The sequence below is a fragment of the Herpailurus yagouaroundi genome, unplaced genomic scaffold (genome assembly GCF_014898765.1).
Source record: "Herpailurus yagouaroundi ecotype Mexico unplaced genomic scaffold, PumYag 139, whole genome shotgun sequence".
In the NCBI taxonomy this organism is placed as follows: domain Eukaryota; kingdom Metazoa; phylum Chordata; class Mammalia; order Carnivora; family Felidae; genus Herpailurus; species Herpailurus yagouaroundi.
This window is the reverse complement of record NW_024412394.1, coordinates 58,341,360-58,357,706: the sequence shown is the minus strand read 5'-3', so window position 1 is coordinate 58,357,706 and position 16,347 is coordinate 58,341,360. Positions and strand designations below refer to the sequence as shown.

Genomic DNA, 16,347 nt, shown 5'->3' with positions numbered 1-16,347 from the left:
CTTACAGAATCAACTAGTTCACGGCAGAAAATGTGTAAGAAAACTACCATCTGGAGAAGATAGAGTGGCCGTCATATGCCGAGAATATGAAAACCCTGGGATGAGCGGAGATTCCTCAGTGTGTGCAGGCGTCGTGAGTACTGAGGCAGCTCTGGCCGAAAGCCCTACTGATGGCAGCGAAAAAGAAGCCAGCCCTTCCGAAAGTAGTGCTGATGCTGACAGTGAGGCTTCAGAATCGGAAAGTACTTCTCAGCAGGCTGTCCTGTTGAGGTCTAGAAGTGGATGCTGTGCGCACAAAAATGGACCCCCTCCCCAGCGGCCACTCACCAAGGAGACTGGCAGCGGTGACGAGGGAGTGGCTGAAGCTATTTCTGAACTCTATTTGAGCAGCACTGTAACTGGAGATAGAGATCTTGACAGAGAAAATAAGCCACCAGATGTTCCAAATAATTTGTGTTCATCACAGGAGAAGTATGTGTTGTCTCCTAGCCCCCAAAAGGCTTTTCTTTCCCTTTCTCAGAGCTATATAACTACTTCTAAAGAATGCTCAGTTCAGTCCTGTCTCTACCAGTTTACATCTGTGGAATTACTAATGGGGAATAACAAGCTTCTATGTGAGAATTGTACTGAAAAGAAACAGAAGTACCAAAAGGAAACCATTTCTGCAGGTAAATATTTAGGTTTTTGTTTTTCTTAGTATTCATGGGTTATATGATAGTCAGTGACTATCATCTCAAATAAAGGTGGGTTATAGATCCCAAATAAAGGAAACTAAGAAACTTGTCTCCATACTTAAGTTTCTTGGAGGCAGGGATTGTCTTTTTCATAGTCGTACCTCAGCACTGAAGACTGTGACTGGACTTTTAAATAGATTTTTGTTGAAATAAATTGGACAGGAAGTACCCATCTCTGCCTTGAAAATGCAAATCCATAGAATCTCATTTCAGGGGACTGGCTCTCTGAAATCTTTCCGGAAAAAATTTCCCTAGAACAGACAGTTGTATCACTAGTGAGATTAATGTGCTTTACAAATCACACCAATCTAGTATGGAGTCCTATCATAAGATATGAATTTGATGATTTTAAGTAATTGTATGTTACAAAGCTAGCAATAGATGTGTTTAGTTGCTGAGAGAAAAGTGGAAAAAGACTTGTCAAATAATTTTTTAGTGCATCTCTAGCCATGATTAAATGGAGAGAATACTCTGATTCTTAGTGACTAGTCTGTTTCAAAATGCAGGTTTTATAATCACTCAGGGATGGTGAGGCCAACAGATCCGGAGACAGTTGCCACTGAAGAGATAGTTTGTTACGTACAGTTCTGAAGAGGAGCGAGCACACTAAGCTGTGGCAGGCAGGCCCCATGGGGAGGTAGCAGGGTGGTCAGGAGGCAGAAGGAGCGAGAGAAGACATGGACAACAGCCTTTATTGTAGTTTCCAGGGAGGGTATTGGAATCAGCAAGGTAGGATCTACAGGCTTAGAACTGATTGACTAGTTTTCAATAATTTCAGTGGGCTCTGGGGCATTGGGGCTGTCTCCACTTATGTAGTACTTGGCCCTAGTGTGATTAGGCCAGGTGGATAGTGGCCTAGAGTATCAGAGCCCAATAAAGGAGGTGGTTGGGTACGGGCTTTAGATTGCTTTGTATGAAAGGTACTCTTACATTGTTTATTATGTCTAGGAATTCTCTAGCTCTGACGGAATCCTTCCCTCTGGTGTCAGCAAGGCCCCAGGTGTCAAAGTATCAGAATAAAGACATGCTTAATACACTAATAATTAAAGAAATGTCTAGATGGGAGAAGGAAGAAGTACCAATTTACGTTAATCCACGTTAAATATGCTGTTGGCCGTATTCAAATCCTATCCCAAGTACTGTCTAACAACCTCTTACTGAAATGCCCTGTGGTTCCCATGATACATGATCTCCTTTTTCTGCAATGAGTAATGACCCCTTTTTTTTTTTTTTAACTCTAGGTGTGTTTTTGGTGGTCTTTGGCTGGAGGGCTTTGACATAAGTCACTACTAGTCCATCTGCTTCCCAGCTCCCCAAATTTTGTTGCAAGTGTCACTTCCCCTATCTTTTGTCCTTGTAAGTGTGTGCTTTAAAAAAAAAAAATCCCTTTTGTTTCAGTGGAGTTCTGGAAAGGAATATGGAGATATGCTGTAACCAGAGTCTAATTTCTTTTTTCATGTTTTCAAAATTATGGTAGGATGCTCCTTTATAAATGTTTACTATATTATATGGTACATGATGTATAAAATGGAATTTTATAAATAAATTATTATATTTTATACAGAAAAGAAAGCAGAAGGGGTTTATACTAATGCCAGGAAGCAATTGCTCATTTCTGCTATTCCAGCAAATCTAATTCTCCATCTTAAAAGATTCCATCAGGTAAAAGACCCTATAGTAGCACTGTAGTAATTTTATCATATGTTTCGCAGAGCCCTTCCACATCATGTAAATTGTTATCAAGGATTAGACAGTAATTTATTTAGTTCAAAATTTGTCATATGGGATTTACCTGCTTTTTCAGTGATAATAGTTTACAAGACTTTTCTAAATTTTTTTTTTCAACGTTTATTTATTTTTGGGACAGAGAGAGACAGAGCATGAACGGGCGAGGGGCAGAGAGAGAGGGAGACACAGAATCGGAAACAGGCTCCAGGCTCTGAGCCATCAGCCCAGAGCCCGACGCGGGGCTCGAACTCACGGACCGCGAGATCGTGACCTGGCTGAAGTCGGACGCTTAACCGACTGCGCCACCCAGGCGCCCCATGACTTTTCTAATTAAAATTGTTTAATTCATAATACTGTATTTGGCAGTTTATGTGGTAGGAAGCTAAGGGAGTGTGTGTGTGTGTGTGTGTGTGTGAGAGAGAGAGAGAGAGAGAGAGAGAGAGAGAGAGAGAGAGAGGGAGAGAATGAAAAATAGGATTTATTAAGAATCATTAGAAGCAGGGAAGTAGCCACGTACACATAGCTCTCTGAACTCTCATGATCCTAATGGTAGGGGTGAGTGGGCTTGGACTAAATGCAAAAAGGACTGCAAGGCAGATCTCACCTCTGTAGGGACTCTGTAGTGAGAGGGAGCCTAAATGTTTTAATGTGTCAGGTTTTTCTCTGTAAGTTTTAATCCAATGCCTTGTCTTGTTTTGTTTTGCATTTGATATAATGATTTTAAAGTTTCTCTGAAAGAATAAATAAGTTAAAATGCAAAACAGTTTAGGAAAAGTTAGAATGGGTAGTTTTTTTGATATCAATTTAGAAATGAAACTATGGTAATTAAAATGGTATGGTCAAAATTGTCAAATAAAACATGAGTACTATTTAAAGCTTTTTTGTTATGGTAAAGGAAGGATCTCAAATGAGTTGGGAAGCAGGTGGATTATTTCTTTTTAAGTTTATTTGTAAGTAATCTCTACACCCAGTATGGGGCTCGAACTCACGACCCGGAAATTAAGAGTCACATGCTCTTCTGACTGAGCCAGCCAGGCACCCTGGGGGGTGGATTATTCAATAACAGATTTAGGGAAAATAGCTGAAATAAAAATATAAAGCTTCCCTCTATACCATATATCAATACTATTTTCAGATAAATATTTAACTGTATAAAACAAATCATCAGAAGACCAGAAGAAAACTTAAATGAATATTAACCTGACCCCTGGGTGGACGATTTCCTAAGTATGAAACCCATGAAAAAAATCTCAAGGGAAAAGATTAGGAGCTTTGATTATGTATCTGCAACATTTCAGGTGGTCTACAGGTGGGCAGGAAGAGATTTTTCTCTACACCTCCATCTATATCCACTGAAAGATTAAATTCTTGATTTTCTACAGCCAGGATTGTAGAAACTCGGGGGAAATGAAATGTCCGTGGAGAACACAAGCAGGTGTATCATGTCTCATTGTATCAGAATGCCTTTAATGAAGAGTATCTATGTGCAGTTACTCTGTGTGAGCAAGATAGAGGCATGTCAGATCTTAGACGCTAATTTCATGATATACCACAGTTATTTTATATTTGGTATTTGCATCTCAATTTAGGAACTTACAGAAAGAATTCATGCCCTCAAAAGGAAGTATTTATAGACTAGTGACTAGTCCAAAACTGATCTATGGGTCTTGGACTATTCATTAGTCGTTTTCATAGCTATTAAAAAAACTGACTTCTAGAATTCCTCTTTTGGTTTTATTAACAAATAGTGATGTAGATGAATTAAGTTTGTTGCATTAAAAAAATTGTTCTTTTGGTCTTTTTAAGGCTGGCTTGAATCTTCGAAAAGTAAACAGACATGTCGATTTTCCACTTATTCTTGATTTGGCACCATTCTGTTCTGCTACTTGTAAGGTTAGTATGTTATTAAGATGTTTAATTGACTTGCACATAATATGCTTAAAATTATTAGGCCATTCTTTCCTCCCTTCCTCCCTTTTTATTCGTGGCCTAATGTATTAGTTTAATTGTTCCATAATTGGCTACTGAAAGCCACTTCAAGTTGGCTCCTCGTTTGACGTGACTCTGGTGGTTTCTCTCTAAATGATTATGCTGCCAACTGGAATATATTATTCACTTGTTGAATTTTTAAATTTTCATTTTAGGGATTGCTTTTAAATTTTAACTTAAATTAAAAAAAATTTTTTTAATCATTACATAAAATACATAATCCAAAGTCAGATCAATGTATAAAACAAGGTAAATTCAAACAAGGATAGCTTTTCTCCATGTTCATTCCACTTGTTTCTTCCCTCTCTTTATAGATAACCATTTAAAAATTATTTATTCTTCCGTAATTTTTAAAAATATAAGCAGATAGGTATGTATATGTGCACCTTCAGTCTTAAATAATCACAGCTTATGATATGTGTCTTTTTCTCTACCTTATTATTATTTTTTTTTAATGAGTATTCCCAAATAGTCTGGGGCCTAGCTTTAACATTTATTTATTTTTTGAGAGAGAAACAGAGACAGAGAGAGATACAGCATGAGCAGGAAAGGGGCAGAGAGAGAGAGGAAGACACATAATCTGAAGCAGGCTCCAGGCTCTGAGCTGTCAGTACAGAGCCTGATGCGGGGCTCGAACTCAGAAACTGTGAGATCATGACCTGAGCCGAAGTCAGACGCTTAACTGACCCACCCAAGTGCCCTTTTCTACCTTATTAACATATCCTGGAGATTATTTCATAGCAGTTTTTTGAGATAGTCTGCATTGCATTTTTCAAGCAACGTAGCACTCTGTTGTGTCACTGCATCATAATTTATTCAGCCGGTCCCCAATTTAATGGGGACCCATTTATTTGGGTTTATTCTAGTTTACTTTTATTTTTTTAAGTCTTTGTTTGAAAGAGAGAGCAAGGGGAGGGGCAGAAAGAGAGGAGAGAATCCCAAGCAGGCTTCACACTGTCAGTGAGCCTGAGCCCAAGGCCAGGCTCGATCTCACCAACTGTGAGATCATGACCTGAGGTGAAATCAAGAGTCCGATGCTTAACTGACTGAGCCACCCAGGAGTCCCCCAGTTTATTTTTAATCGAAGTGTAGTTGACATACAATATTACATTATTTTCAGGTATATAATTTAGTGGTTCAACTTTACAAAGTGATCACAATAAATCTAGCTACCTTCTGTCACCGTACAAAGTTGTTATCGTGTTATTAACTATATTCCCTGTACTGTGCATTATATCCTCATGTCTCCGGTTTTGTTTTGTTTTGTTTTAAAGGCAAATATCTTTTTAGAGAGCGAGTGAGCAGGGGAGAGGGGCAGAGGGAGAGAGAGAATCTTAAGCAACCTCCATGCTGAGCTAGCATGGAGCCCAACATGGGGCTTGATCCCAAAACAGTGAGATCGTGACCTGAGCTGAAATCAAGTTGGGTGCTTAACCGACTGAGCCATCCAGGTGCTCTTCCAGTTTTTTGGTATTACAAATATTCCTGCAGTTAATAGTCAAAATAATGATTAGTCAGTAACATATCTTTTTATGTTTTTCCTACTTGCTTGTGAGATAGAAACCTTTAAGAGGACTGATAAATCCAAGAGTAATGCCTTTGTGATTTCACTAGATTACAGGAAATACAACCTGCATAGAGGTTGTACCCCTTTGCGTTCCACATGCAATGTGTATGAGAGCTCTTTTCCTCACAGCCCAGCCAACAGAGAATGTTGTCAGACTTTTGCATTTTGCCAATCTAATACATGTGGAAACATATCTCTTTGTAGTTTTAACAATGCATTTTCCTTAGTTTAAGCAGGATATACGTTTGACTTAATTTTCTTTTTTATAATATTTCACTAGATATTACTAATTTCAGTTTTTTCTTTATCTAAAAGAATGTAAATGTGGGAGATAAAGTTCTCTATGGTCTATATGGCGTAGTGGAACACAGTGGCTCAATGAGAGGAGGTCACTACACGGCTTATGTGAAAGTGAGAGCACCCTCCAGGAAATTATTGGAGCATATCACTGGAAAGAAAAATGTACCTGGTATGCCATCCTAAGTTTACATTGTTCTTAAAAACAAATGAATTTTATTCTTTGTTTCATGGATTACCTCCAGTGGATTCGCTTTGTTAAAGTTAGGTGAGGAATATCTTTAACAGTACTTAGATAATCTTACAGAACTATAAATATCCTAAGACTGTACCCTTCTTCAGGGTGTTAAGTCATTGTGTGTAGTGGCATTTTATTTAACACAACACAACACCAAAAGATTTTGAAGACCTACCAGGTCCTCAGAATAGAGTTGGGGTTGAAAATTTGCAGGCTTTGCTTATGGATCAGCAAACTTTCTTTGTTTTGTTTTGTTTTGTTTTTTCTTTCTTTCTATTTCAGTGAGAATGATTCTTTTCCTTGAGCAAATAAATATCTAAAAGTTTAATATTTCACTAGATATTTAAAGTGAAGTGATACTATATTAATGCTTTGAAAGTTCATTTTGGAAGATGTTTATTTTTTTTATTTTTTATTTTATTTATTTATTTATTTTTTTTTTAATTTTTTTTTTTTCAACATTTATTTATTTTTGGGACAGAGAGAGACAGAGCATGAATGGGGGAGGGGCAGAGAGAGAGGGAGACACAGAATCGGAAACAGGCTCCAGGCTCTGAGCCATCAGCCCAGAGCCTGATGCGGGGCTCGAACTCACGGACCACGAGATCGTGACCTGGCTGAAGTCGGACGCTTAACCGACTGCGCCACCCAGGCGCCCCTTGGAAGATGTTTAACACAAGAAGAAACGTACACAATAAGATCTAGCGTTAGGTAAATACAGTTTGTGTGATGAATGTGTTGTTGTTTAGAATGTAGAGCAAAAACATACTTATTGTAAAATGATACTTCTTTTTGTTTCGTTAGATTTGAAAGAACCTGACAGTGAATCGGCAGACCAATGGGTCCATGTTAGTGACACTTACGTGCAAGTGGTTCCAGAATCAAGAGCACTTAGTGCACAAGCATACCTTCTTTTTTATGAAAGAATATTATAATTATTTGTTAATAATTAATGGTAATGATTATTTAGATCACTTTTGTTCAGATGCTGCAATGATAACATAATACGCAATGTGCCTTTGTAGTCTTTTCTGTAGGATTAGCATGTCCCTCAAATGCCCTTGGAGATTTTTACCATTTCTGGCAAATCCTTTTAAAGTAAATTAAATTTACTCAGTGCTTTCATATGTATATTCTTAAAGTAAATGTGAACACATGTTTTTAAAGAAAAATTTGTCCTGGAAAAAAACCAGAATCTGCAGTATTAGAGGAAACCCCCTTATAATGTGGCTTATTACTCTGAGAATTCAGAAATAATGCTGGCCAATCAAATTGTTCCTTAAAACAGTGTTTAGCAAATGTTAGTCACATACCATTTCATCTGTATGTACTGTTTACTGGTTATTTTTAACCTTATTATTTAGTGTTACATTTTTAAACATAGCCTTGTTTTGAGCGTATTTCACATTCTATGTGCTAGTTTTGTTTTTTCTAATAAGCATTAAAATAAATACATAACTACTGAAGAAAAATTGTTCATTCATGTAGCACTCCACTGAAAATCACCTCAGGGCTGTCTAGCCGTGTATGTATACCACTATGTGGGAAACATTGCTATAACATACACTTACACAGTAGGCATAGTGACCTCGTCTTATTTTGTGTGGTTCAACCATTTAAAGATCCCACAGTAGCTTCAGTAATAGGGGTTTACAAATAAATTCTTGATTAGCTTATTGAAAATATTGAAAGATATCAACATATTTTCAGCCTATTCATGATGGAGTTAAGGAAAATTTGCATATAATTAGCCAAGGTCAAAATGTAATTGATCATTGTAACATGCAGAATTGGTAAATAGAAGTTTTTAATCCATATGGGATCATTGGATGCTTTTGAAATATAAATTACCAAATTATATTTGTAAATGATAGAGAATTATATTGTCATTATACTTGACAGGGGAATATAATACATTTTCTAGTTCTGTAGGTCAGTAAGTATTAATCGTGGTTTTGGGTTTGAGATCACTTTTCTTTGTCTTCAACAAGCATCATTAATAAATTCAAGTGAGGTTAGCTTTTATTGTAATGGGGTATAAAGTTGGCATTTCAGATTTTAAATAAATAATAGCAAAAATGTGGTAGTTCACCCTCCACCCCAGAATACAAGTTATTAAGCTGTCAAAACTTGGCATGAAAATATTACTATTACTTATTAGACTTAAGATTTTAAAAAGTAATGGCCACTCGGGTCTGACATTACTGAATCAAAATACATAACTGCATGGTTCAAGCATCCTAATTATTAGTGCCAACAAATCATACTACAGGCAGCTACTGGCTAAGTGCCTAGTTCTAGTTCACTCTCCTCTTGGGAAGGAAGGATAGGAATAGTAGCTGTAGATTATGTGTGGAAATATTTAACCAAGCCTCTGCCCCTTCTTAACATTTAAGTATATAGAACATTATCAAGTTCACCTGTGCTGCCTTTTCATATGTAAATGAGTGGAACTGTGATTAGTGTTAAAGATGGTAATAATATACAAAACTCAGAGCTTAAAAATGTCATTGCACAAATTCTATTTTTTGGGCATTGAAATTCCAGTAGTAGTATTTTCTTGATTTTTAACTTGAAATGATGGAGAAATATAGCTTTATGAATTAATCTGCAAACTCAGGTTGTGTTCTGTAAAAATCAGTTTATACTGTCTAAATTAAACAGAGTTTTATGTTTAATCATAATCCATTAACATTGAAGTTTTCAGTACCAGAGCAGTGAGTTTTTTTGTGGAAAATATGTGTTAAATCTCTTTATTCAAGTTAGCCATACTGGTAATGACAATTACTATCCCTTCCCCCAAAAGTAAAGATACCATCATGAGGCATATGTTTTCCATTAGGTGGTCACTAGCTTCTTGTTTCATTGACAGATAGACAAGAGAAAAGGAGAGAAAGAAAGAAGGAAAGAAAGATAAAAAGGAAGAGAAAAGGATAGGAAAGAAACAAGAGCATTCTTTTTTGTTGCTTGTTGGTTTCATCCCTTACATAGCCGAGTCAGAGATGGTAAATGATAGCCGAGGGCAAGAATCAGGGAAAGTGCCTTGTCCTCTTTTCGTTAATAGGATGCCAGGAAATGCACCAGTGCTGTATTTATCAAAGAGGACACCTATTGAGCTTTATTCTGAGTACCAGTGAAGACTGACTTTTCATTGAGATACATTGTAGCTTCAGAATATTACCTGGGTACTCAGGTGCTGTAGTAGTTTTTATGCTTAACTTCACATTTAATCATTAAGTAGGTATTTTTTGAACACCTGCTATGGATCAGGCACTGTGCTGACACTATTTTAACGTTTTAAAATGGAGAGGCCTCTGTATGTTTTAGACATTATTCCAGAAGTAACATGCAAAGACGATACTTTATTTTCATTTCATGGTAAAAGCGCTAAGTCTGAAACCTATTTTTTTATGGCCTAGAGTTCATGAATATTTTTCAGGGTCTGCTGGTAACCAAATAAATTTTATTTTGATACCTAAGAATTTCCTAAAGACAGATTTGTAACAGAGAAAGTATGTTAAGTTACACATGGGCCTACATGTTTATTCTGAAGATTCTGAATGCACATCTGCAGGGTTACTGAATTGTAAAGCTACTGTAATAACAATAGTTTCTAGATGACCTCAGGACACCATACAAATAAGTGAGAAATGTTTACAGAGTCTCAAAACAACTACCATAGTGTTTGGCCAAATGAGTGTCAGATGTAAAACAGAAATTTCATTAGCTCTATTGAGAAAATGGTTTACAGGGTATGTCTAACCCCAGTTTCCCCTGGTTTTTCCTGCTTAAAATGGTAAAATTTTGATTATGTGCCAATTATGTGAATATTTTTGACATAACCAAATATATGTCTGTATTTAAGATTTTGTTATTTAATGTTTTAAAACAGATGTGAAAACCCACCTTTCTGGGTGGCAGGAAGAGTAGTAGTTGGTGTCAGTCCTAAGAGTAGTTGATTCCTGTTTTCTTGTTTTGAATGTTCCAACAAAACTTACCAAATATGACAGCTCTTAGCTCACATGTGTGATGAAGTTAGCCAGTAATTTTAAACAGTAGCTGAATAAAATTTCCTGAAGATTAAGCTGTAGAATGTATCACCTTCATCTAATTTTTATAGTACAAAATAACATTCTGCCTACTTTTTCTAAATTCATATTCATGACTCGTCTGCACGTTACCTGATCAAATAAGCCTAAACTAAATACGTTCTGTGCAATAAAATTGAGCCTTTAGATATTATCTAGTGCATTAAGAAAGACTATTTTTAGATATGAAAATATTTTGGTTCATGTAGAAATCAATTCAAATTTGTTTAAAAGATAGTTGGCTATATTTTTAATTTTGAGTAATGCTGGTTATATAGCATTCCTAGTGTTTTATCTATACTTTTTTTTGCGGTGTTTTTAGAAAATAACTATGTAACTTATTGAGCATTATTTTGATGTTACTTTATAAAAATGCATAATAAATATTAAATTCTTTATGTTTCACAATTGGTCCTGGAGTTTTTGCAGTGCACATTATCGATAATATTTTATTTATCAGCAGTGTATTTGCTAACTTAGCTATATTCAAAATATCCTTCCTACGGGACGCCTGGGTGGCTCAGTTAGTTGAGCGTCCGACTTCAGCTCAGGTCATGATCTCGCGGTCTGTGAGTTCCAGCCCCGCGTTGGACTCTGTACTGACAGCTCAGAGCCTGGAGCCTGTTTCGGATTCTGTGTCTCCCTCTCTCTCTGCCCCTCCCCCGCTCATGCTCCGTCTCTCTCTCTCTCTCTCTCTCTCTCTCTCTCTCTCTGTCAAAAATAAATAAATATTAAAATTAAAAAAATATATCCTTCCTATTTTAGAAATTATTTCAGAACAAAATCTTATTATAGGTCACTTTCACTCTAATTTCAATATTTACCAAGGGTGGGTCTTGATCCTTTCATATGTTTCTCAAAATGTTTGGATTATTTAGACAGGAAAATTTATTAGGATATATTTTGTTTGCCTATTTTGAATTTAAACATTTTTGGGTTATGAAACTCTTTGAGATTATGATGAAAGCAATAGACCATCTTTCATTTGTTCAATAATTTGATTATTTTTTGAATACCTTCTGTGTGGTACGCATTTGGAAATACAGCACTGAACACAAGAGACAGAAACCTAAGAAGTAAGGAAATAGACATTGTAAAGTTTATTTTGAGGGGGCGGGGAAGGGCAGAGAGATCCCAAGCAGGCCCTGTGCTGTCAGCACAGAGCCCAATGGGGCTCGATCCCACAACCATGAGATCTTGATCTGAGCCCAAATCAAGAGTTGGTGGCTAAACCACCGAGCCACCCAGGTACCCCAGGAAGTAAAAGAATAAAGAAAAGATATATCAAATAATCAATGATATGGAGAAAAGTAACATTACCTACAGAGTCATATGGAAGTTAAGGTCTGTGGATGAAAGATGTTCTAGGGATAAAATGTGTTATGATATTAGTCCTGATAGTCCCAAAGGGAAGCTATGAGTAGGGGGAGAAGGAAGGTTTTAATTCTGGGGCCTGTCATCATTCTTGCTAATGGCAATGTAGGGGCTAGGAAGGGAAATCTTGACAGTTATCTCAGAAAAATATATACTGAAGATTTTTGTATGTAATTTCGGAGTTTCATGGACCTCCCTGAAGCTATTTTCATACATTTTTTTAAGTTGCACTCAAGCAGAATTATCCAAAATGTTTGTGTTCCAATATGTATCAGGATAGTGTAGATTTTGCTGCAGTAACAACTCCACATCCCAATGACTTAACAGAAGAAGAGTTTATTTCTTCCTCACCCAAAGTCCTCTATGAATCTGGGCAATCTGCACAGGCAACTATTTTCCAACTGGTGATTAAAAAAAACACTTTTTTAATATTTTTGAGAGAGAGACAGAGTGTGAGCAGGGGAGGGGCAGAGAGAAAGAAGGAGACACAACAAGAAGCAGGCTCCAGGCTCCAAGCTGTCAGCCAGAGCCCAATGGAAAGCAAACTCATGAGCTGCAAGATCATGACCTGAAGTGAAGTTGGACGCTTAACCGACGGCGAGCCACCCAGACTCCCCTCTAACTGGTGGTTTTGTAATCCAGGCTTTTATCAGGTGGTTCTATCATTTTAACACCAGGTCTCTCCACTCTAGCAGGGGAAGAGAGCATTAAAATTCTTGCACCAGCCGTTAAATTCATCTTGGATGTGTCACTCACAGCCCATTGGCCAGAAGTAGTCACATGGCCCTGCCTAATTGCAAAGAAGGATGGGTAGGATAAGTAAGAAAGAGTAAGTTTCCCAAGGGCTGTCTTGTTTCACTTAGCATAATCTTTTCAGAGTTCCATTCCTTTCTAAAGCTAAGTAATAGTCTATTATATGTATATACCATAGCTTTAAATAATTTTATTATTTTTTTTTTAATTTTTTTTTTAACGTTTATTTATTTTTTTGGGACAGAGAGAGACAGAGCATGAACGGGGGAGGGGCAGAGAGAGAGGGAGACACAGAATCAGAAACAGGCTCCAGGCTCTGAGCCATCAGCCCAGAGCCCGACGCGGGGCTCGAACTCACGGACCGCGAGATCGTGACCTGGCTGAAGTCGGACGCTTAACCGACTGCGCCACCCAGGCGCCCCAATAATTTTATTCTTAAATGTTAAGATGGATGCTATATGGAACTTAAAGTGTTAAGTTAAAGATTCTTAAAGAATCTTAAAGAACTTAAAGATTCATATCTTGAATGATAGGAATACTTCCTAATTCTGTATCTTTTCCACATCTCATTTAACTTTTCCACTTAACCTTAAGGCTAACTTGATTCCACAAGTACTAATACAAAGTACTAACGTGAACATATCCTCCCTTTGAATTTTCTACTTCATATAGTGCAAACAGGGAAAATTAATTTAAAAAGTAATTTACAATGTCTGCTAATCTGTTAGTCATAAATAGCAGATTGCCAGAACTGGCAAGATGGTGGCTGCTTCAGCACTTTCTGATCAAGGTGCAGAATGACCAGACTGAAGCAGATCATATACATGACAGCTGCTCAAACAGACACTTTTATAAAAAAATTTTTAATGTTGGGGCGCCTGGGTGGCGCAGTCGGTTAAGCGTCCGACTTCAGCCAGGTCACGATCTCGCGGTCCGTGAGTTCGAGCCCCGCGTCGGGCTCTGGGCTGATGGCTCAGAGCCTGGAGCTGGCTTCCGATTCTGTGTCTCCCTCTCTCTCTCTGCCCCTCCCCCGTTCATACTCTGTCTCTCTCTGTCCCCAAAATAAATAAACGTTGAAAAAAAATTTTTTTAATGTTTATTTTTGAGAGGGAGACACAGAGCATGAGCAGGGGATGGGCAGAGAGAGGGAGACACAGAATCTGAAGAAGACTCCAGGCTCTGAATTCTCAGCACTGATTCTGACACTGTGCTCCAACTCACAAACGGTACCTTGAGATCATGACCTGAGCTGTCGTCAGATGCTCAACCGACTGAACCACCCAAGCGCCCCTCAGACAGACACTTTAACCACAAAAATACATTCCGAGAAAGTTTGGTGTTGGAATACATATATATATATGTGTGTTATCTCCTTCAGGTCATAACATTACAGGGAAATCCCAAATAGTGGTGAGGGAAAGGGAAATGGGACTATGAAACTCCTTTCCTGGTTTGGCCAAAAGTGATTGCCGAGAATGTCTTAAGTTGGCACAAGGAAAAAAATATGAGATATCTAATAATTATCTTTATTTGGCAAAATTTCCAAAATTTTGGAAATTTCCAAAATATTTGGCAATCATTTCCAAAATGATTGACCTATATTGGGGTTGTTCAAAATATTCGCTCATTTGACAAATGCAAGAATTCTTGTATGATAAGCAGTATGCTGACTGGCTGATTAGCAGAGATGGGGGTGGGAGGAACCATACCAGAAAATTGCTTCAACTTTTAACTAGAGAAATAGATCACAGGAAGTTAAGAACATATGAAACTTTAAGTAGGGCAATAAGGTTTCAGAGAGAAGTTTCTCTGATTAGAACGTTTCTCAAAGAAACAAACTTGAGTATCAGGCCCTATGCAAAAAATCTGGGTAATAAAATCAGAGCAAAAGCAGTGATAACCACTGGTAACATGTAGTATCATGTCTTTTTTTCTTAAGAGATTTAAAAAATCCGTAGTGTGTGTAGTCTTTTTTGTGCTAAGTGGAAATTGGGGAAAAGGGCTAAAAGAATGGAGCTTTTCTTTTGCTTCCTGTAGTATCTTCATGCACTCACATCATGGTGTTGCCAAGTAATTATTTGTAAGCGTTTCTTCCAAGATAGAATTTTATTTCAAAGGCCACGTGGATTCGAGGACCAGCATATCTTTAGCTATTGAGGACTTCCTTCTGCTGATCCAGGAGTATCTAGGTTTCAAGTGTTCTATTAAGGAAGACTGAGTTTCATACAAATAGTATGTATATTTTACATCTATATTTATCTTCTTTACCCATCTATATGTACATAATTTTATTTCTCTTGCAATTTGCTTTTTTTTTTTGCTTGCACAATTCCCTATGAAACAACTTGGTTCACTCTTGAGTCCAGCAAAAGTTTCTAGTTACTCTCTAGAAAGGCACTTTCCAAGATTTAGTTGAGAAGTAAATACTGTATCTTCGTAATACTTTCGTTTTCCTTGTGATTTGTAGCTCCTAGCCTGGAAATTGAAACTTTTGATACTTTAACGTCGTTCGTATTAAAACATCGTGCAAAGTATTCTATTCGAGGAAATGCACTGCAGAAATCCTTACGGGAGGCCATCTTGTAGTCCAGAGAAATGACTAACAGGACAGAAACGGATAGCCCCACTTTTCCCTAAGGGTCACGGGTAAAGAAGGAAAATATCGGGACTAGCTGGGAGACGTATAGCTCAGCCAGTGTCGCCAGAAGGGGGCGCGAAGTTTTGAGGTTAACAAAGACCAGCCGCCGCGGGTTCAGTTAAGGTCTCTGCAGTCGCTACCATCCAGACTGGGCACTTTACTAACGGCCGGTCTGTCCGAAGCGGAACCCTCAGAGACGTTCTGTAAATACCGAAGTCTGGAGAACTCCAGAACTTCCGACCACAGCCTGGCCAGCCTGAAGTGCCGCTCTCTACAGCCGAGCAACACGCCGTAGTTGGTTCAGTTTGACCCTGACGCCCCGCCGTAGTGTGAAAGTAGCGCAGCGAATTCAGCCTCCCTTTTCCGAAGCGAAAACGTTGCTGGGAGAATATACTGCCCCTTGAAAGAGGATCCGTTGCTAAAGTAAAAAAAAAAAAAAAATTGAGGGCGTTCTGTACTGAACACGTAAGCTCTTGGCTGTCTGCCCAGTGTAAAGATGAAAATGAGTTGAGCCTGGCTCAATTAAGAGGTAACCTACAGGAATGTTCAGACACTTGCACGACGTTGACTAAGAAGTCCCGGTGGTTTTGCCCAAAACAAAAATGGCACCGAGACAAATTAACGGGGTATAGTCACGTGCTGAATGACCAGGATGGGGGACAACATGGCTTCAGATGACAAGCGGATGTTATTATTATTCACTTCCGGGTGCAACCAATCAGGCGCCATCTTGTCTTGTTCGTGAAGAAGTAGAAGCATCGAAAGGTTTGGAGAGGTATTACAGGAACTGTGGCGACAACGGGGTTCCGGAACCAGAGTGGGTAAGTGGTGGGAAACAATTAGGCGTGGGGACTTGCCAGGCCATCACAGACTTCTTGGTTTCCGTGGCGAAGGTAGATTAACTTAAACACGTAAGCTGCGTACGCTGCTTGGCGCGACTG

General features: G+C 38.1%; 2 protein-coding genes across 13 annotated transcripts in view; both read left to right on the top strand.

The window, feature by feature from the left end:
• USP45 (ubiquitin specific peptidase 45) overlaps positions 1 to 16,347 on the top strand; it is an 85,215-nt gene that overhangs the window by 65,471 nt on the left and 3,397 nt on the right. For 4 of the 5 annotated variants that reach the window (XM_040474240.1, XM_040474241.1, XM_040474242.1 and 1 more), the window contains 5 exons: positions 8 to 668; positions 2,299 to 2,396; positions 4,269 to 4,355; positions 6,334 to 6,487; positions 7,358 to 10,643. In XM_040474240.1, the coding sequence (XP_040330174.1) occupies positions 8 to 668; positions 2,299 to 2,396; positions 4,269 to 4,355; positions 6,334 to 6,487; positions 7,358 to 7,488 (1,131 nt within the window). In that variant the 3' untranslated portion in view covers positions 7,489 to 10,643. Of the gene's footprint in view, positions 1 to 7; positions 669 to 2,298; positions 2,397 to 4,268; positions 4,356 to 6,333; positions 6,488 to 7,357; positions 10,644 to 16,347 lie in introns of those variants that run through there. The other variant, XM_040474243.1, reaches the window with a different exon arrangement.
• PNISR (PNN interacting serine and arginine rich protein) overlaps positions 16,103 to 16,347 on the top strand; it is a 28,582-nt gene continuing 28,337 nt past the window's right edge. For 5 of the 8 annotated variants that reach the window (XR_005789922.1, XM_040474233.1, XM_040474232.1 and 2 more), the window contains exon 1: positions 16,104 to 16,227. The gene's annotated coding sequence lies outside the window, so the exon portion shown is untranslated. Of the gene's footprint in view, positions 16,228 to 16,347 lie in introns of all 8 variants that reach the window. The other 3 variants (XM_040474239.1, XM_040474234.1, XM_040474235.1) reach the window with 3 other exon arrangements.